At 52.3% G+C, this 20,766-nt stretch overlaps 1 protein-coding gene across 2 annotated transcripts; it reads right to left on the bottom strand.

The window, feature by feature from the left end:
• Nucleotides 1-1,779: 1,779 nt before the first annotated feature.
• top2b (DNA topoisomerase II beta) lies at nucleotides 1,780-20,637 on the bottom strand. Of its 2 annotated transcripts, none has more exons than XM_030347288.1 (36): nucleotides 20,118-20,637; nucleotides 18,686-18,874; nucleotides 18,004-18,094; nucleotides 17,707-17,770; nucleotides 16,750-16,895; nucleotides 16,541-16,638; nucleotides 15,082-15,294; nucleotides 14,626-14,799; nucleotides 13,642-13,743; nucleotides 13,310-13,447; nucleotides 12,886-13,024; nucleotides 12,314-12,471; nucleotides 11,567-11,692; nucleotides 10,903-11,013; nucleotides 10,710-10,815; nucleotides 10,485-10,594; nucleotides 10,034-10,126; nucleotides 9,732-9,846; nucleotides 9,316-9,437; nucleotides 9,066-9,214; nucleotides 8,497-8,728; nucleotides 8,251-8,385; nucleotides 7,601-7,801; nucleotides 7,127-7,322; nucleotides 6,898-6,989; nucleotides 6,496-6,651; nucleotides 6,300-6,383; nucleotides 5,690-5,884; nucleotides 5,100-5,262; nucleotides 4,739-4,900; nucleotides 3,844-4,033; nucleotides 3,586-3,665; nucleotides 3,160-3,258; nucleotides 2,644-2,775; nucleotides 2,461-2,549; nucleotides 1,780-2,360 (listed from the first exon to the last, which is right to left on the bottom strand). In XM_030347288.1, exons 1-36 carry the CDS (start codon nucleotides 20,157-20,159, stop codon nucleotides 2,139-2,141), a joined length of 4,914 nt encoding a protein of 1,637 aa, XP_030203148.1. In that variant the 5' UTR covers nucleotides 20,160-20,637; the 3' UTR covers nucleotides 1,780-2,138. The 2 variants fall into 2 exon arrangements, with proteins under 2 accessions (XP_030203148.1, XP_030203149.1); XM_030347289.1 differs by having other exon boundaries at nucleotides 18,686-18,841.
• Nucleotides 20,638-20,766: the final 129 nt, after the last annotated feature.

The following is a 20,766-nucleotide window of genomic DNA, read 5'->3' as shown; positions in this document are numbered from 1 at the left end:
TACTTTGTTTTGGTCCCCCCCCCCCCCCCCCCCCGGGGTCAGGGCGACCGGGTATTGTGGGCGGGGCCGTCTCACTAAGCACTTAAAGGCTCTGAGCCTATCGTAGAGTAGCGGTCGCAGGTCGGGGATTTGAGGTATTGATACGGCAAATGATTATGGCATAGGCGTAGAAATTAAATGGGCTATCAACGAGTACGCCAACGTAAGTAAAACCTGATGGTTTATTACCATCACTGGTAGAAAAGGGATTTATGCATCGCTTGGTGGAATGTCCTCTCCTACAGCCAGTAGGCCACTAGGAAAGAAAGATCTACTAGGGATCAGCCAATCAGACGGCTCCACAGAGTTTCTGAGGATCCATCGCGTTCCCATGGAAACGAGAGGTCTGGCCAGATGTGCTGAGGCTCAGAGTATCAGAGTAACAGTTATTTATCATTTTCATTCTCATGCTCTGTCTAGTTTACATCGTCATATTAAACCATATCATAAGGGAAAGCCGCTTCAGGGGTTCGTTTAGTTGTTGTTCTATTTTGGACCACGTTTGAATGTGAATTGTGTCATGATGTTCTTTAGGAATCATATGCAGTGTTAAAGATATACTTTGTTCTTTGTTTTTGCGCGATGGCTTTGCATCTGTCTGGGACCCAGAGCCCCTCTTCTCCCCGGTTCTCCTGGACCTCATCTCTCCTGGTGAGAGGTGGCAGGGAACCAATAGCAAACACAAACACCTTCCCCAGCCGAACACTGGGGACCCCCGGGATTCATCATGGACCCACAGAGGTTCACGATGGACCCCCGGGGTTCCTCACGGACCCCAAGGTTCCTCATGGACAACGTGACGGTCAACATTAGTGTTCGATGTCATGCTGAATGTCGCGCCGCACAGCTCGCCCTTCATTGTAGAGGTGTGACACAACTGCAACGTGTGCTTTGTGTGCCTCTGTAGCAACGCCCAGTATTCTACTTCCGGTTTGGAGGAAGACAGGAAGAGGGGGGTCTTCCCCCGCGTCCCGCCTCATATGAGGAGGTCTCAACTTGACCTCGGCCGTGGGGGACCGTCGTACCGCCAGGTCCAACAGGCTAACTGTGGTCACCAGGCTAACCACGTAGTCAACAGGTTAACTGTGGTCACCAGGCTAACAGGCTAACTGCCTGGTCCACCAGGCTAACTGGCTAACCGCCTGGTCAACAGGCTAACCGCCTGGTCCACCAGGCTAACTGGTCACCAGGCTAAACTCGTGGTACTGTCCTGACGGTGAGAAGCGGAGCAGCTGTTCCTGACCCCCCTCACCTCTCAAGGCTAGAGAACGGACAAGCCGCTGACCCCCAATCAATCAAATCTCAATCAGATCGGCAGCTGTCACTGAGACTCCGGCCTCGGAGTGGGCGGAACCCCGCCCACGTATGTTCAACTGTACAGTCTGGAGACCCCCAGACCCCTCCCCCCCAGGGGTAGACCCCCTGCTAGCGGCCCCCCCAGCCCCCCAGGTAGTCTGACCCCCCCAGGTGGAGACCCCCCAGGGGGAGGCCTTGTGAAGCCTCCTCACGAGGCTCTGAGTGGTCCTTTGCTGTCGGTTGTAAATGTCGTTGTTTGTACATTAACGATGCTTTCTATGTTCATATCCTGTTTAACTTTACCATGAGCTGGCAAAGTAATAAAATTATATTTATTTTAAAATACCGACGTGTTTGTGTTCTTCCTCTTATCGGGAGATCTGTCCCAGTGTTGTCATGGTTACGAGGAATGGAGTTTGAAGAAGAAGGGCAACAGACACCAGATGTTCTTCCATTTCGTTGTTTACTTTCAAGTTCATGTCAAAAGGTACAGATGACTCTTACTACAGGTCTACGATTCTACAGCTGCTCCATACGATACACAACACTTCATGAGAATAAGATTAATTAAAAAAACAACTGCATATGTATATAATAAAAGTGTAAAACACCTACACGGTAAAAAAGAAATAACATCGACACCATTAAAAGAACACAAAGAGTCAAGTAACAAATGAAACCGGGAGGGAAATGTACAAAAGTCTGGGCACATGGGGGGGGGTCTGGGGGTCGGAGAGGGGCGGTAATGCGTGTGTGTGGGGGGGGGGGGGGGGGGGGGTGAGGGAGGGGGGAGGGGAGGTCGGCTAGTCGAACATGCCGTCGTCCTCATCGTCGTCGTCCAGCTCGGCGAAGTAGTTGACCTCCTTCTTGGCGCGGCCGGGACGGTCCCTCGACAGGGCCTCGGGACGGTCCCGCGAAAGGGCCTCGGCCCGGGCCCGGGCCTCCACGCGGGCCGCCAGCGGCGTGCTGACCAGCGGGTCCTCGTCCTCGTCCGACGACTCCGACGACAACGCCTTTTTGGATTTCTGAGGACGCAGGGAGAAGCGTGAGATATTAAATCCGGATCAAAGCGGTCGGAGCAGCGGAGGGAAGGGGGCGTCCCCGCGGACGGAGAGCAGCGCTCACCTTGCCCGACGCGGCCTTCGGCTTCTTCGTCGAGCCGTAGTCCCCGTCCTCGGAGCCGGAGTCCTTCCTCTTCCTCCCTCGGCCTTTGCCTGCCATGGGGGGATAAACATTAGCGCCTGAGGAAGACCCCACACCCCCGCCCCGCCCTGCCCTCCTGAGCCACAGGGTCACATGGGCCCCTACCTTTAAGTGCTGGTGAAGGCTTCTTGGACGGCGTGTCTGAGTCCGAGTCCCACACAGACTTGTCTGGTTTCTTGTCTTTGGGTGCTGCTGGTTTCCTCGCCCTGGGGGCCGCTTCTGAGGGCTTCCTGGCTGCTGCAGACCGACAGGACATTTCATATATGATGAATAAAACAGAATAATACACTACATTTTGATATTCTTACATGAAAGCAGGCCATGCACATATATGCAGGTATGCAATCCCTCAGCCACATTCACTGTGTGGCACCGGGGCCCCAAGCAGAGCGGCCTGTGAGGTCACTGGGTCGGCTCGGTGAGGTCACTGGGTCGGCTCGGTGAGGTAATCTCTGCAGCCAGGGGGGGGGGGGGGGGGGGTACGACAGACCCCCAGCTCTTCATAGGACGGAGCTACCGCATGGAAAGCTTTGGATATCGCCGTGGAAACCCTGAGAGTAGGCCGCTGAAGGCCGTGAGAGCGGTCAGGTGACCGGGGAGCAGGTTTATGGGGGCGCTGACCTTTCTTAGCGGGGGGCGTCTTCTCGAGCGCCGAGCCGCCGGAGAGAGAGGAGAAGGCCCCCGGCCGCACGCCACCATCACTGTCTGACTTAGAGCCGTCTGAGGAGGGAGAGGACACAGCAGGTCAGAGCACGGAGGGGGGAGGGGGAGAAGAGAGAGAGAGAGAGAGAGAGAGAGAGAGAGAGAGAGAGAGAGAGAGAGAGAGAGAGAGAGAGAGAGAGAGAGAGAGAGAGAGAGAGAGAGAGAGAGAGAGAGAGAGAGAGAGAGAGAGAGAGAGAGAGAGAGAGAGAGAGAGAGAGAGAGAGAGAGAGAGAGAGAGAGAGAGAGAGAGAGAGAGAGAAGGGTGGGAGAGGGAGTGAGAGGAGGTAGAGAGAGGAGGTAGAGAGAGGAGGGTGGCAGAGGAGGGAGAGAGAGCAGGGTGCTCACCACTGTCGTTGCTCTTCTCTGAGAAGGCCTTGGAGGGGAAGATGCTGGCCGAGTCCCTCTCCTGTGGTGCAGCTGCCGGCCTTCATGGGGAACACAGACGGAGTCGTTCTTACAGGTTTCCTCCCCACAACGTGCATATAAACGTGCATTCTAGAAACATACCTTGGACAGTGCACCAAGACAAACCCTACCAGTAACAGAACTAACCAAGGAGAGAACTAAATCAATAGAATGAGAGGAGTAACCCCCGGGCCTTACGCTGGAGTGTGTTTGGGGGGCGAGGGGGGGGTGTCCTGGTCGTCGGGGTCCTCGTCGCTGGCCTTGCCCTCGGGGGGGTCCGCGTCCTCCATGTAGGACCTGGCGGGCGAGCGGGCCCCGTTGTCCTCGCCGTTCTCCTCGTCATCGTCCTCCTCCTCCGAGAAGTCAAAGGTGTACTTGGCCTTGGAGGCTGAGCCGGAAACAGAGGAGGTCGCTCAGGTCAGTTCAGGTCCCGAGTCTGCTCCAAGTTACCTCGTGCTTTAGAGCTTTAAATGCGTTGTATTAAACTGCTGTGGTTTTGCGCGTTCATCCATCTGCAGGCCCACCGGCAAACCGTCTGCCCCCCGGGTGGGGGCGGTGTCATCGGGTTCAGGGGGAACTGAATCAGCATGAAGCCCTCAAGCAGTTCACCGGCTTCACATAGCCGTTCTCTCTGGTTGAAATCATTGCATGGTTAGCGAGGGCACGGCCCTGGCGGAGGAGGACGTGACTAAACACAAGTCGCTGGGTGCCTTCGCTCTGTGAGTTATGGGCTGCGGTTGCCGGCCTGTTGCGTCACATCTGCCGCCTCGGAGCGGCGTGTTTCATCATCATCCCTGTGACTCACACACTCCCCTCCCCAGACTCTGAATCCCTTTCCTTCCCACTAAACGGTTCTCCTAGCGGCGAGGAAACCCACGTCTGGAAGTGGCCTTTTATCATCGACTTAAAATGCAACATCGAACTATGTTGAAATGGGAAGGTTTATAATTGTAACCCTCAATATTGTACAGTCTGAAACCCAGGCCTGCATTGTGTGTTGCTGTGCTGTGTGGGTTCTAGCTGTGCGGTGCTGGTTCTAGCTGTGCGGTGTTGTGTGTAGTTGTGCGGTGTAGTGTGTAGTTGTGGGTCTGACCGGAGGCCCTCTGGGACTTGGTCTCTCGGGGGACGACGAACTCGCTCTCATCCAGCTCGCTCTCCGACTTCTCCGACTCCTCGTCCGACCAGGGGTTCCTCTTCTTCACCTTCTTGGTGGGCGTGCCCTTGGGCACCGGGGTCTTCCTCACCCGGGGGGCTCCTGCGATCACAACACACAACACAAGGGCTTCCTTTAAAGAGGAGCATCAAAGAGTCCTCAGCAGTGTCTGCTGCCCACTGGGTTCTGATCCTCGGGTTGAACCACGAGGCTGATCAGGGTTCACCAGAGCGCTCCACATCTGTGTACAGTAGAAGAGCCTTGCCCTCCCTCTGATCCAGGGGGGGGAGGCAGGACCCACCTGGCTCCTTCTTCTCCCTCTTCACGCGGGGCGTCTTGGGCTTGGCCGCGCTGGCGGGCGTCGAGGCGGCGGGGCCAGACGACGGCGAGTTCAGAGAGTTCTCCTTGGAAGCTCCCTCTCCGTCCTCGTCAAACTCCATCTTCACCACCACGTCGGTGTCGCCCTGGGGGGCCACAACACAGCGTGAGGGGGGGGGGGGGCACGGGGTACCTCCACGTACGATATGATACACCAGACCATAATAGATGGTTAGACAATCCTATAACGATACATCACGGTACATGTCTAACGATGAATACAAAATTACTGTGAAAAGGTATGATTAGGGATTTCTGTCTTTATTTATGATCCAATCTGGGTTTTTCGGGTTGTCTTTGTTTAGTTAACTTCCGTTCAAGGTTCCTTCATTCATGTGTTGAGCGCCACCTCGAGGAGCAGGAAGATCTGCTTAGAGCGCCTTCTGTTATTAAAAGAGCCCACACTGTGGACCCCCTGGGGGCGGCCAGCTCCATCTACCCTCTGCCATCAGCAGAACGCACGGCTGGACCATCAAGTGCAGAGAGCAAAGGCCCTCTCCTCTCCTGACTCACCTTCTTCCTCTTGATGAGCTTCTTGGCCGTGTCGGCCTTCATGGGCTGGCTGGGCGGCTCCACGCGCCGGCCGTAGGGCGAGGGCAGCGTCTCCTCCAGGTGGATCTTCTTCACCTTGGGCTTGCCCACCTTGCCCTTCACCAGCTTGGTGGCCCGGCCCATATTCTGCTCGTCCCGCTCCTGTGCCTCCACGCTCTGAAACCACGGGGGGGGGGGGGGGGGGGGGGGGGAGGTTACTGCGGGGCACACAGCCAGCACACACCAGAGGAGTCTCTAGGTCTCTGTGTAAATCTGTCTGTCTGTCTGTCTGTCTGTCTGTCTGTCTGTCTGTCTGATGTCTGTCTGTAGGTCTTTCTGTGTCTGTCTGTCTGTCTGCAGGTCTGTCTGTAGGTCTTTCTGTGTCTGTCTGTCTGTCTGTAGGTCTTTCTGTGTCTGTCTGTCTGTCTGCAGGTCTGTCTGTCTGTAGGTCTTTCTGTGTCTGTCTGTCTGTCTGTAGGTCTGTGTGTTGGACTGTACGGCCAAAATGGCCAAATGGTCCATTGTTGAAAATGGGCCACATTTAATAATAATGTAAGATGCGTGGCAGATAAACTCAGCCACAGAGACTTACGTCCAGCTGCTCGATGAACACCGCCAGGTCCTCCTTCCACAGATCCTCAGACGACTTCCTCTCCAGACCGTTCAGCTCCCCCGTCTGAGCAAAGCACCGGCACAGACAAACAAACAAACAAACAAACAAAGAGCCGTCAACCTCCCCACTCCGCTCCTCCAGCGGCCCCCCGGCGCCCCTCGGGGGTGCTGCGTACCTTGAGGTCGCGCTGCCGGAGCAGCTCCTCCACCTTCTCCTTGGTCAGGCACCACAGCGGCATGTTGAGGATGTAGTTGAAGTTGGGCCCCGACGTGGAGCCCGAGTCCCCGGAGGCGTCGCTGTCGTTGCCGTCGCGCTCGTCCTCCTCCAAGGCCTGCGGGCAGAGTGGGGCGGTGAGCGCTCCGCTCTCCTCCTCACAGGGAGAGAGTGCTCAGACTGCCCCTAGTGTGAGGCCGTACTGCTGTGTGTGTAGGTTCAATGATTAGGGCAATGGTCCCACTACTCTGCAGTGTTTAGCGGCCACAGTTGATGATGACCGTGATCACAGGTCTGAAGCAGGGCCCTCTCCTAGTAGAGGAAGCCTGAGCGTTGCCAGTGTGTGTGCTTCAGGATAGAGTACCTTCTCCTGGGCCTTGGTCCAGGCCACCACCGGGTCAGACTCGTAGCCCTTCTGCACCAGCATCCGGATCAGCTCCCGCTTCGACTTGTTCTCTAAGATAAACGCCAGACAGTTAGGACACCAAGCAATAGATGGTTGCATGGATGGTGTGTGTGTGTACATGTGTGCTTGTATGCATGTGTGCTTGTGTGCTTGTGTGTGTGTGTGCGAGTGCGTGCGCGCCTCTCACCGATGACGACCTTGCCCTCGATCTTCTCCAGGACGAAGCGGGCCTGGTTGGACAGCTTGGCGGCGTCGGCCCCCAGGCTGCCCAGCAGCCAGTCCTTCCTCAGCTTGTAGTACTGCAGGCGCAGCGTGAAGAACTCCCGCAGGATGTCGTGCACCGAGTCGTAGCGCTTCAGACAGCCCATGTGGTCGAACAGCACCTGAGGGCGTCACAGCTAGGATGAGCGTCTCCACTGAGGATCACTGGGGGCACTTTTATAAAGGAAAACACGCTGGTGTTTACAGTGTGTCAAAGTATCAATAGAACAAAAATATTAATAATTAAACACTTAACAATCATTATTGTAAAAACAAATAAATGACATGATTGCTGGGCCCACGGTGGCTCGATATTCAGCAGGTTGATCCCTGCCGTCGGTTTATCTTTATGGATGGATGTGTCCTCGAGTCCTTCCCGGCCAGGAGGGTGAAGCCTCACCATGGAGTTGCAGGTCAGGGACGACTGCAGCTTGAAGACCTTGTGCAGCCCGGCCGCCTCGGCCTGGATCAGCTTCTCCTCCGACATGCGCACCAGGAACTTGACGGTGGAGTCCGTGTGGTACTCCTTGTAGTCGTTGATCAGGGCGGGGGTCTTGTCCGTGCCCTGCAGCATGGGCTCCAGGACCGACTCCTTGTAGGCCTGTAGGGAGAGAGGAGCCCCCAGTCAGAGAGAGAGAGAGAGAGGAGCCCCCAGTCAGAGAGAGAGAGAGAGAGGAGCCCCCAGTCAGAGAGAGAGAGAGGAGCCCCCAGTCAGAGGGGAGAGGTCGCGGTCTGAGAGAGAGAGAGAGAGAGAGAGAGAGAGAGAGAGAGAGAGAGAGAGAGAGAGAGAGAGAGAGAGAGAGAGAGAGAGAGAGAGAGAGAGAGAGAGAGAGAGAGAGAGAGAGAGAGAGAGAGAGAGAGAGAGAGAGAGAGAGAGAGAGAGAGAGAGAGAGAGAGAGAGAGAGAGAGAGAGAGAGAGAGAGAGGAGCCCCCAGTCAGGGGGGGAGAGGCCGCGGTCTGAGAGAGAGACAGAGAGAGATAGAGAGAGACAGAGACAGAGAGAGAGAGAGAGACGACTACATCGTCCACTAAAGGACAGGCCCAGGTTACCTGAGTCCAGGTGCGGACGGGCAGCTCGGTGATCTCGACGGTGTTCTTGTCGATGACGGAGATCTCTCCACTGACCAGGTACTGGTTCTGCCCCAGCTCGTGGATCACTCCTTTGAAGTTCTTGTACCTGGGGAGCTGGTTGGTCCAAACAGATGAGACAGAGTAAGAACAAACTCACACCTTATCAATCAAGTCGTTCTACATCCCGTCAAACCGTCCCCAGTGCAGTAGGAGAGGGGTTCTGACCATAGGCAGGGGGTCCTGGTGGCTGAGCATGCGGTAGATGTTGTTGACGATCTCGCGGGGGTCGTAGTTGGGCAGCTTGCAGGCCCAGCCGGTGCCGATGCCCTCCGCCCCGTTCACCAGCACCATGGGGATGATGGGGATGTACCACTCGGGCTCCACCTTCTGGTTGTCGTCGTACAGGAACTTGAGCAGGTTGGAGTCCACGGCCGGGAACAGCAGCCTGGCCAGGGGGCTGCAGGAGGAGAGGGATGGTCAGGAATCCTCACACTGCTAGGGTCTAAGGCCTCTGGGATTAGTGATCCAGGTCCACATTTAATGAATACATTCAACAATAAGGAATGAGGATTTAAATGTGGCTCCTTGACACTCCGGATCATTGCTTCGTATGATCTATCTGATGATTAAGAGGGGCTAGCATCACCTGAGCATGGTGAAGGTGCAACGGGGGCTAGCCTCACCTGAGCATGGTGAAGGTGCAACGGGGGCTAGCATCACCTGAGCATGGTGAAGGTGTAACGGGGGCTAGCCTCACCTGAGCATGGTGAAGGTGTAACGGGGGCTAGCCTCACCTGAGCATGGTGAAGATGTAACGGGGGCTAGCAGCATCCTTGCCCCCGTTGATGCGGGTACCGAACTGTCCCAGGGGCTGGAGGATGTTGACGTTGTTGCTGCCCACAAAGTTCTGCGCCAGGTTCACGATGGTCATCATGAGGGTTTGCTGTTGGGGACAAAAAGAAGGAGGTCAAAGGATGTTCTAAAGATTAAGATATAATCGCACACCGAAGACTTTCCCTCAGAAGAGGAGACGGGGGTCCACACCTCTCCATGATGGTAGGCAGACATCTCTGCCACGGAGCCAGCCAGCTGGGCAACCTTCACCTCCCTCTTGTCGTTCCTCTTCATGCAGGTGAAGAGCACCTTCCTCTGGCCCGGCTTGAGACCTGGAGACAAACACCGGCTCAGGCTGCTGCTGCACGCTGTCGTGCTCAGCCACGTGTGGCGTGTGTGTGTGAGTGGAGACGGCCTTTCTTTGTGTGTTCAAGAACGGATCGTTCATGTTTGATTTTATCTGAGTTTGTCTTTCCGGGGATTTTGTAATCACCGGGGGAATTATCAACATCCAATGAAAAGTGTGCATTTGCGACCAAGCCAGAGAACCAAGAGGAAATGTGTTTGTATGTCGTGATGTCAGAGGGGGGTGGGTCAGGGGGCGCTCTGTGGGGGGGCCGGCGTACCGTCCACCAGGGAGGGCAGGGACCTCTCGTTGTCCGAGTTGGAGAAGAGGATGAGCTCCTTGTTGATGAAGTCGTTGTAGGACAGGTGCCTGGTCTGCGTTCCGTACAGGTATTGCTGGAGGAAGAGAGTGCCGTGAGCTCACCAAACACAAAGCTATCATTGGTGCCGGCGCCGCTTTTCATATGGTCGGTGATCACACTCGTCTGATGAATGGACGAATGGTTTAACGCGGCCAAAGCAGGGCTGTAGTTCTGGGGGTTCCTCTGTGTGGCTGCGGGGTCACAGCCGTTCTCCTACGTACCTCAGGCAGGCCGTGCAACCGGCGCTGGCGGCGGTCCTCCATGAAGTTGGTCAGCCACTCCTTGCGGTCGTCCGTCTTCTTCTTGCTGAAGGCCTGAGGAGGAGGAGGAGGAGGAGGAGGAAGGCCTGCTCAGCGTGCGACCAAACCTTCCTACCGCTCTGGTTACATTTCCCTCTTCCAACTCTTAGAGAACCGTAGCCATAGCGGTCACTAGGTGGTCTCATGTCTGCATTTCTATTTAAGAAGTTAACGTTTTTTAGACACTTTTTTAGGTTGATTTGAATGAACAGGAATGTGGAATAAAAACCAGCTCAAATAATCCACTTCAATGTTAATTCTTTTTACCATTCACATAACTTCCACATTCGACCTGGACCAAATCAAAAGGTCCAACAGACAGTTGGCGCTGGTCCAGGCATCGGGCAGCCGTCTCCATGGAGACGGAACTCACCAGAGTGATGGCCGAGTCGTCCTCCGTGCCGCCGTATCGGAACATGATGCGGTGCCGCTCCATCTCTGAGAAGTACTCCTTGGCCTCTTTGCTCGTGCTGGTCCCCAGACCTGGAACACCAGTCACAAGGACGTCCTTCACACACTGCCACACCTGGGACGGCCCACTGGGGCCTAGACACACGGGCTAGACGCCAGGGAGGGAACCCACGCCGGAGGAACTCACCTTTGTAGTACTTTATATGCCAGGTTTTGTAGTTTTCTGTGTTTTGCTTCCACTCGTCAAACTCGGGAATGCTGTAAAAGGCCAGATCCACCTTGTTCTTGCTCACCTATAGATCCAGAGCACATAGAAACGTTACATCCGAGTGAAGTCGGCAGTGGGCGGGGGGGGGGGGGGGGGTCCCGAGGGGCCTCACCTTGACGATGGGGGTGATGAACTCCTCCAGGAAGGTGTGCTTGAGGAGGGACGGCCAGTTGTGGTGGAAGAAGTTGATCAGCAATCCTTTGATGTGGGAGCCATCTTGATCCTGGGACACAGAACAAGGCACCACCGAACCATGAAATATCTCCAATCACCACATCACCAATACATCCTGGGGCTGTCAAAATGAGCCAGTGCATTTCCGAGATTCATCTGAAGTATTTACCGCATTAAAGATAACAAAGGCAGCAGCAGATAAAAGCAATGAATTGCAATTATTCAAAATGATTACAAGTCCATGTATAATTTATAATTCAGAGAGAACCTTTCTATTTTTACATTTTTCATTCCTCCTGGCTACAAAGCTAATGGGATGACCAATCCCAGTACACTCACATCACGGCGAGAGAGCAGCTGAAAGGAACCAGTGTTCTGAACTTTAGGAATAAGTTACACAACGCTCCTACAATGATGAGACTGGACAAGACGGATTATTATCGGCCCAAGATTAATATAAGTACTGTGGACCAATGCCTCTGGGATATGTCAAAGTTATTTGACATTATAAGATCCTGATGTCAATCAATCAATTCAGACTCTGATCCGATAAAACCAGCATGCCTGTAGAGAAGAGAAGGTCCTTGCTCTGAGGGACTCACCTGATCCGTCATGATCATGATCTTGCCGTAGCGCAGGGACTTGAGAGACTCGGGGTCCTCGTAGCTCTTCTTGTACTGCAGCCCCACGATCTTGATGATGTTGTTGATCTCAGCGTTCTCCATGATCTGCCGACACACCGACACTCAGTCAACACCTGCAGGGTCTGCTGCTTCCTCTGGACAGTGCCTGTCTGAGACCCCCTCAGGGCTCACCCTCGCTCTACATAGGTCTGCCGTCAAGCCTCTTGCAGAAGGTCGGAATGACACGACCAATCAGCGTTCAGGGGAGGGAGTTTCATGACCAATGGGTTGTGTCAAAGTCTATCAAATTAAAGGTCCCATGACATGCCACCAGGTGTGGTGTGATTTAGCCGTTACAAGACGTTTTGAAAATCTGCTGTAGCAATTGTTGCTCATCTGTCACACATCTAGGTGGACACGCCCACCTGTGATGTAATAAGGGGCAGATTTTCAAAACGGCTTGTAACGGCTAATCACACCACACCTGGTGGCATGCCATGGTGGGACCGTTAAACACACAGGAGGCACCCGAGGGAAGAGCGGCAACCGACAGCACAAGGCACTCAGCTCTATGTGTGCACAGAAGGGCTTTATGACTCCATGACCCTGCCCTCCAGCCTGGTGGTCTACCGTTTAGACTCCATGCCCCCCCAGCCTGGGGTTCCAGTGTGTAGACTGAATCTCTTGGAGGTCTCATGAGGCGGTGTTCTGTGATGGAGCGGTTACCTGTTTGTGCGAGGCCTCTCGCACATTGAGGATCTTCCCTCGGAGGGGGAAGACCCCATAGCGGTCGCGTCCGATGACCCCCAGCCCTGAGACCGCCAACGACTTGGCAGAGTCTCCCTCCGTCAGGATGAGCGTGCATTCTGACGAGTGTCTGCCGCCTGGAACACACACACACACACTCAACCGGTCACACCAACCCTCCATCACAGCAGCTCAAGCTTCAAGTTGTATTAGAAGAGTCATGTTCCAAGGAACACGTCACTCATAACAGTAACCATGGCTACAGGAAACAGGGTACAGGTAGCAGCCTCACTAGTTCACTACCTCAACCAGTTCACTACCTCAACCAGTTCACTACCTCAACTAGTTCACTACCTCAACCAGTTCACTACCTCAACCAGTTCACTACCAGACCCACTGATGAGCAGTGACACTTGTGAAATGGGTCTTTTGCAAGCTGCTTTTCAACCACAGCTCAGTAGCTCAGCTCCTGGCTGACAGTGGCTGTGTGTGGCACTAAGGCCCCACATGGGCAGAGCTTCACAGGGCGGAGTGGCGGGTGGAGGACTCACCTGCGTCGTTGGCATCGTCCAGCTTGGGGATGCCTTTGATCTTGCTGTACTTGACGGACGAGCACTTCTTGTTGAGCTGGGTCTGGGCCTTGAACTTCACCCAGTTCAGGATGCTCTCCACGATGCCACAGTTGGTGGCCTGCAGAAGGGGAGGGCTTAAGTGAGCAGGGATCTCAATGGGTTTGATACCATGACTCATGACGCGATGCGCGGCAACGACCGAGACATCGCTCACGGCAACACCGAGAGCAGTGGGACTTCATTACTGAAAAGGGATTCAAATGTCCGATCTGAACGGATCGTTCTCGTGGAGTGAACAACAGTTCAACTGCTCAGGCTCTCATGACGATGGAGCCTTTATAAAGTGGTCCACGCATCACACCGGTGACAGCAGCTTTAGTCCTTCAGTCCGCTCTGAACTCACCGCCCGGATGAACTTCTCAGACAGAAGGCACTTGGAGCCGAAGCTCTTGGTCTGCAGCGTCATGTTCTCCTTGGTCTGAGAGTCGAATGTGGGGTTCTCGATCAGTGCGTTCACAAACACCCAGATGTGGTTCTTCACCTGGATCAAGAGAATACAGTCATGAGGTCTTGGCGCACACACACACACACACACACACACACACACACACACACACACACACACACACACACACACACACACACACACACACACACACACACACACACACACACACACACACACACACACACACACACACACACGCACGTTTGGGAGGAGAGTGGCGTCGTCACCTGGAAGGGCTTGACCGAGACCCCAGCCTTGTTCTTCTTCTTCACCACCTCGATGAGCTTGGACACAATCTGGTCCACCACGTAGTCGATGTGTCTCCCGCCCTGTGGACCAGAGGGAACGATGGTGACCACAGCAGAGTGTACACATGATGAAGCACACCGTAACAACAGAGACTATTTGTCTCTCCAAAATGGTAAAACCAAAAGAACACTTTGTCCTGTATTAATAACTATTAATCAGAGTTTGAATTCAACGTTTTTATTTGTCGGTCGTCTCTTTCTGTAACGCTCTTCTTGAACACTGCTTCAGATAAAACAGATTAAAAAGAACCATGCGTTCAAGCAGACTGGGCCGAAGAGGAGGGGCGGTGGTGAGATAGTGGTGAAGGCTACTGTTGATGGTGAGGCAGACTGGGTTACTCGGATGGAGAGGATTTTCATAACAACCTCGAATTATGGGAGCGAGGACGTCCACTGGACTAGCAATGTTCCGTCTAATTTCACTTGGGTTTTGTTTGTTATGAAAAAAAAATAGAGTGAAAATCCTATACTTCAATGTCTCCATAGATGGTAAAAGAAGTCAAACACAAAGGCGTTCAGGTGGAGAGTAATGTTCTGTCACCGAGGGAAACCACGAGGGATCAAACAATCTGGGAAATGTGCCTCCATGAAACGCTGTTTTGATGAGACATCTGAAGATAAGCAGGGAGTACGCGGCCCAAGAGACAGTTGTGCGAGGGGCAGACCATGGGAGGTTTTTACATAAGGTCCAATAAGCCCAACCTCCATATCTCCTTTTTCGAAGCTTGTTTCACTTTTGGGGAGAGTCACACTGTTTAAGATGAAAAACGTTCACGTTGAGTACATTCCACCTCTACCGTGCAGCGCCCCTCAGAGACGCCGTAGTGTCGTGCGTGGCTGTGTAACGTTGCAAGCGATGTAGCGGTGCTCATAGTAGCGGATGAGCCCTCTCTGGTAGCATACCTTGGTGGTGGCGATGCTGTTGACGAAGCTGACCTGCTGGAAGCCCTTCTCGCTCATGGCCAGGCCCACCTCCCAGCGGTCGCTCACCGACTCGTTCACCACCTTCAGTGCCACGCCCGTCTCGTCCAGCTTGTCCTTCACGTACAGGTCCACGTAGCTGCGGAAGCCCGTCACCTGCGGGCCCAGGGGACACGGTCGCTTGGAGTTCACCAGCGGAACGGCTGCTGACCGCAATGTCGACGCTACCTTAGTGGTAGCTCATTAACGCTGATTGATACTATGGTGTGTTTGGTCCCGCCATGGTAAAAAACCAATGGCAAACCTGTAGTAGCAAAACCCCAAACAAAACACAATACATCTCCGTGACCTCCAGTAGATATCCGCACTCAGGACTCCCTCTGACATGTACATGCACTACACTCAGGACTCCCTGTGATATGCACAGTGAGGACTTACCGGCAGCTTCTTCCCGTTCAGCACGACCTTGACCCCTCGACAGGAGCCGGCGATGTCGTACGCGCGGCGGGTCAGCAGCGCCACAATGTCCTTGTCCAGCTTCTCCATGTTGAACTTGGACAGGTCGGGCTGGAAGGTCACGTTGGTGAAGTCCTCGCTGTCAAAGTGCTTGATCTTGGGCTCCGCCGTCTTGGTCATGTTGTTCTGCCAGGTCTGCAAGAAAACCACATAGAACAAGCCTTAAGAGAACCACATAGAACAAGACTTAAGAGAACCACATAGAACATGACTTAAGAGAACCCCATAGAACTAGAATTAAGAAAACCACATAGAACTAGACTTTAGAGAACCACATAGAACAAGACTTAAGGGAACAACGTAGAACAAGACTTAAGAGCCCCACATATAACTAGAATTAAGAAAAACACATAGAACAAGACTTAAGGGAACAACAAGACCTAAGAGAACCACATAGAACAAGACTTAAGCGAGCAAGACTTAAGAGAACATAATTAAGAAAACCATAGAACCAGATACAACAAGACTGAGAGAACCACTTGCAACAACTTGTTCTACGTGGTTCCCTTAAGTCTTGTTCTATGTAGTTCTCTTAAGTCCACATAGAGAACCACATAGAACATGACTTAAGAGAACCACATAGAACAAGACTTAAGGGAACCACGTAGATTAACAAGGCTTAAGAGAACTACATAGAACCAAATAGAACAACAAGACTTAAGGGAACCACATATAAGAACAAGACTTAAGGGAACCACATAGAACAAGACTTAAGGGAACCACATAGAACAAGACTTAAGGGAACCACATAGAACATGACTTAAGGGAACCACGTAGATTAACAAGGCTTAAGAGAACTACATAGAACCAAATAGAACAACAAGACTTAAGGGAACCACATATAAGAACAAGACTTAAGGGAACCACATATAAGAACAAGACTTAAGGGAACCACATGCAAGAACAAGACTTAAGGGAACCACATATAAGAACAAGACTTAAGGGAACCACATGCAAGAACATGACTTAAGGGAACCACATAGAACAAGAAGACTTAAGGGAACCACATAGAACAAGAATAATGAAAACACAACATGGTTACAATCATGATAACTTGATAACTACAAATACAGTGTGGTTAGGAAAAGGTTCAGCCACACCTTGTGTCACCCCTGGTGGAGGAAGTGGGAACCCCATATAATTGTGACATGATGCCAATCTTGTGACAAAGCACCCATAAAATGCAACCGTTACCAAAACTTGGCAGAGAACACCACTGGTGATAACAAAACCCTACATTACATCAGATGGATCTCTGCGCAGCCCTGTAAAACAGCATGTATTTGATGTGCCGTTAAAACCATGACACGATTCAGACGATCCAGCACTGCAATATGCTTGTCACCCTCAATGTCAGAGGATGCTGGCCCGGTCTAAGCACCTGTTTGAAGCTATGCTTGTACTCCTTGCAGGCCGTCTCCACTGTGAACTTGGTGCTGAAGATGTTGCAGAGTTTGGCCCCGTAGCCGTTGCGCCCACCTAGCGGGGGGGAAGCACAGCATACCCAGGGTCAAACACAGCAGGCCTTAAGGCCGTCCGCCCGCCCTCGTGGCCGCCCCCGCCGCCCCCGCATGGCCGTGGCCTTCATACCTGTGACCTTCTTCTGCTCGTCGTCGTAGTTGCTGGAGGTGAGGAGATGGCCGAAGATGAGGGCCGGGACGTACATCTTCTCGTCCTTGTGCTCCACCACGGGGATGCCTTTGCCGTTGTTCCACACGGAGATGGTGTTGGATTCGCTAGGGGGAAAGGAGGAGCATGGGAATGAGATAGAGCAGTGTTTCAGTCTGAAAGGGAACCTCCACCTGCCTGACATCAGACAGTGCTGAGGATACAGCCAGGACCAGCCATCAAAGAAACGCTCTAATGAGCTATCATTACCACGGGAGGGATCGAATGAGGAGGGTAGGGTGGGGTGGAGGAGGACAGTAGGCTGGGGGGAGGAGGACAGTAGAGAGGGGAGGAGGAGGACAGTAGAGAGGGGAGGAGGAGGACAGGAGAGAGGGGAGGAGGAGGACAGTAGAGAGGGGAGGAGGAGGACAGTAGAGAGGGGAGGAGGAGGACAGTAGGCTGGGGAGGAGGAGGACAGTAGGCTGGGGGGGAGGAGGACAGTAGAGAGGGGTGGAGGAGGACAGTAGAGAGGGGTGGAGGACAGTAGAGAGGGGAGGAGGAGGACAGGAGAGAGGGGTGGAGGAGGACGGTAGGGTGGGGGTGGAGGAGGAGGACGGTAGGGTGGGGGTGGAGGAGGAGAGCTCCACCGTCTGCATTTGAAATGAGGGCAGCGCTGCACTCCATGCGCAGACTCCCGCCAGATTCATCAGCGCCAGACAACCAGGCTGCCTCCCTCCCTCCCTCCCTCCCTCCCTCCCTCCCTCCAGCTCTGCACATCTCTGGGTTTCCTCTCAAGTCAAACCTGCTACCGGTGCAGTTTGGTTAATAATGGAGGCAACCCCAGCATGGCTCCAATAGCAGTAGGAACCAGAAACCATTCATCCGCTATGCGTTCATATCATATCTTCAGGAATACAGACATCCATTGAGAACACTTACGGATCAATGTTGATCTTTATGGTGGTCATATGCTTGTCTCTTTGTTTGTTGTCGGCTGCATTTACTGTTAACAGGGAAAATGACATAAAGATGTAGTTTACACACAATAACAATAAAGTAAGCAGCAGAAAATCTATCAAATGGGCAAATTTCCGATTTGCCCATTATTTTTTTGCCAGATTTATTAAACAATTATTACAGTTTACATGAAATAGCGCATTAAGGCAGCTATGCCTAATTCCCCAAATAAGAGATGTCTGGATTAACAATAGAAGAGGAAAAGTAAAGCTCACCCACCAAGAATTTCATCAAAGATTTTGTAGAGTCCAGGGACATATGTGATTTCTCGCAGGTTCATCCCGACATCTTCATCAAACACCCACAATTGCTGGATAAAAGAAGAGAGATTTGGTGTGAGAATGGTCTGGAGCCGAGTCAGCAGTAGCAAGGAAGACGTGAAGCGTACTCTCAGCCGTGGTTCTCCCACGGGATCTAGTCTAGTGAACCAAGCCTATCTCCCCCAATACAACCGATTGTTAAGGCACTGTATCTGTTGCTGCGCTTTCAGAACTCATCATGGATGTGTTGTGTTCATTATCATGTACCTTCACAAACCAAATGTAGAGGCCAGGTAGGGTAGTGGGTAGCGTAGTGGTTAGGGGGTCAAGACTCAGACCCAAGAATACTAGGTTGGATCCCTAGTGTCCACAACCTATTGGGAGCTTACAATACCCCTTCCTGCTCCTTCATGACCTCTTTATTCATTACTTTTAACGTCACTGTTAGCATTCACCCAACAGACTAACAACTTCACAGTGCATCCGCAGACACACAGAAAAATGTAATGACTAAGCAAAAGTGTTCCACTAATATGAACACGATGAGTTCGACTTTGCACTGAATACACTGTGTGTCGCTTTCAATATCTTCTATCGATAACCGGTAAACAGGAGAAGCGGAGGGGCTCTTTGGATCTCACCTGTGTGACGGGCTCCACCGAGCCGATGTAGGTGTCCGGGCGGAGCAGGATGTGCTCCAGCTGCGTCTTCTTCTGGTACACGCGCTCCACCGTCATCTTCTTGGAGCCCTCCTTCTTGGTGGACTCGCTCTTGCCGCCGTTCGCCGCGGCCTCCTCCTTTTTGGCGGCATTGTTTTTTTCAAAGAGGGTCTGTTGTTAGACACATTTGGCGCAGACGTGTTACGAGAAAACAGAGAGGCTTGTAGGAATTTGAAAAAAGGAAAGAATGACCTGAAAGACAGTTTTGCAGTGGAATAATGTGTTGATAATTGATATTATAGACCTGCACCTCAAGTCTCAAAGGACGTCACATGACCACATTCATGTGAGTGAATCCCATTCATCAGGATAAGAGAAAGTAAAATACATGTGGATACATCAGCAATGTATGGAGGGGAGCCTATATTGCATTTACTGCCAACCAATTCAGCGCGGAGGGGCTAAGTTAGTATCAAAAGATGTAGAGGTTGCCAGGTGAACAAGAAGCCCTTTCAAACCAGGAGCAAAGTTCAGCGTTACAGAACCCAAAGAGGAAAGTGCCAGAAATGATGTGATTTAGTGGTAAAGGACAGGAGGTGTGATGATAAAGTCATTAAGCCAATTTAAGACCATGTGTTTGATAACGGCTCTCTTTGACTCAAAACATATTCGTTTATATATAGAACATTACGTCCTCTCTGGTCCTTATCATCACAATGAACCTGTGCCACAAGTGACGTCCGGTTATTAAAATAATCGATGCTGCCATTTGTGCATGGCCACTGTGTGCAAGGTTGTTGATGGGTTTTATGGGACGTTAAGGTGTATTTCAAGTGTGTGCAATTCATGTTATTGTGTTTCAAATGTCTTCCAGGTGGAAGCTCGCGTAACAAATGTGTATTACACATTATAACATAGTATGTAGTATAGTTGTACACGAAGAGATGTCTTATACACGTAAAATGGCCTCGGCAAATATTATGGACCGTCCTCGGTTACAACAATGATCTAGAACGGCTGAGGGTTAAAGAGACAGGGTTGACATAAGAGCATCTGAGCAGCCAGTCCAGCTGATCCTTTGTTTATAGCCTCCGGAGGCACACGGAGGGTTTAAAGTTGTGACCCGGCGTTGGGCCACATTGCAAGGGTCGGGGCGGGGATCCGAGGACGAGATTACCTAGCTGTACCGACCAGGTGGGGTCTCGGTGAGGGAGACACGAACAAAATAGAGCCAAGATGTGTTGCTAAACAGAAAGTGTTGTGCAAAAAAAAAAGACTTGTGCAACGATAGACTACTTCCTAAAGTTGTATTCAACGCGTATACGCGTCGTCCTGAATAGTACGGGGCCTGACCTGAAGCCATTTACTGATCAGGACATGCAGGACCATGCACGGTGCAGAGAGGCTGACTTACCACCCAGGTTAAACCCCCACTGCCCGCTGCGCCGTTGGACATCTTCCTTTGTGGTCCCTAATTCTCCCGATGCAGATCTCTGAAGGTTTCTCAACTCCACCGGATTTAAAAGTCCATCAACGATGTAACTGTCCTTGGTTTAATCCCAAAATATGAATCCACACTCCATACGTTTATCCAGCCATCTTCAAAAGGTTACGATTCACCGGCATCCGAACAGGCGGAGGAAGGGGAGGGTGACGCGGCTTTTGTTAAAATCGACAAGCGGTGTTTTCCGCTAGGCCTTCTCTCCAACAAAGATGCTAACGGAGCTATTTGCTAACACATAAATACTGTACAAAAACGCACATTAAATAGCACATTAGTTAATTATAAAATAATAATGTTGCATTCGAACAACGCCTGGTTAAAATATTCCAAGAACCCTTGTGGTATAAATACTTTTCATAAAAAAAAATTAAAAGGTAGCTATCTGCACACACCGTCCGGTTCCGCCATCAGCAACACAGACGGCAGATCCCCACCGCGGGATTGGCCAATCTGCTGCTCTCTTTCCGAGGCACCGGTACCTCGGCCAATCAGAGAGGTCTATAGTACTCCGTGGTCCCCGGAGTACTTTACATTTCTGACCGCTAGAGGGCGTCATAGA

Source organism: Gadus morhua, chromosome 22 (genome assembly GCF_902167405.1).
Source record: "Gadus morhua chromosome 22, gadMor3.0, whole genome shotgun sequence".
NCBI classification, from domain to species: Eukaryota; Metazoa; Chordata; class Actinopteri; order Gadiformes; family Gadidae; genus Gadus; species Gadus morhua.
This window is presented reverse-complemented; position numbering and strand designations above follow the sequence as displayed.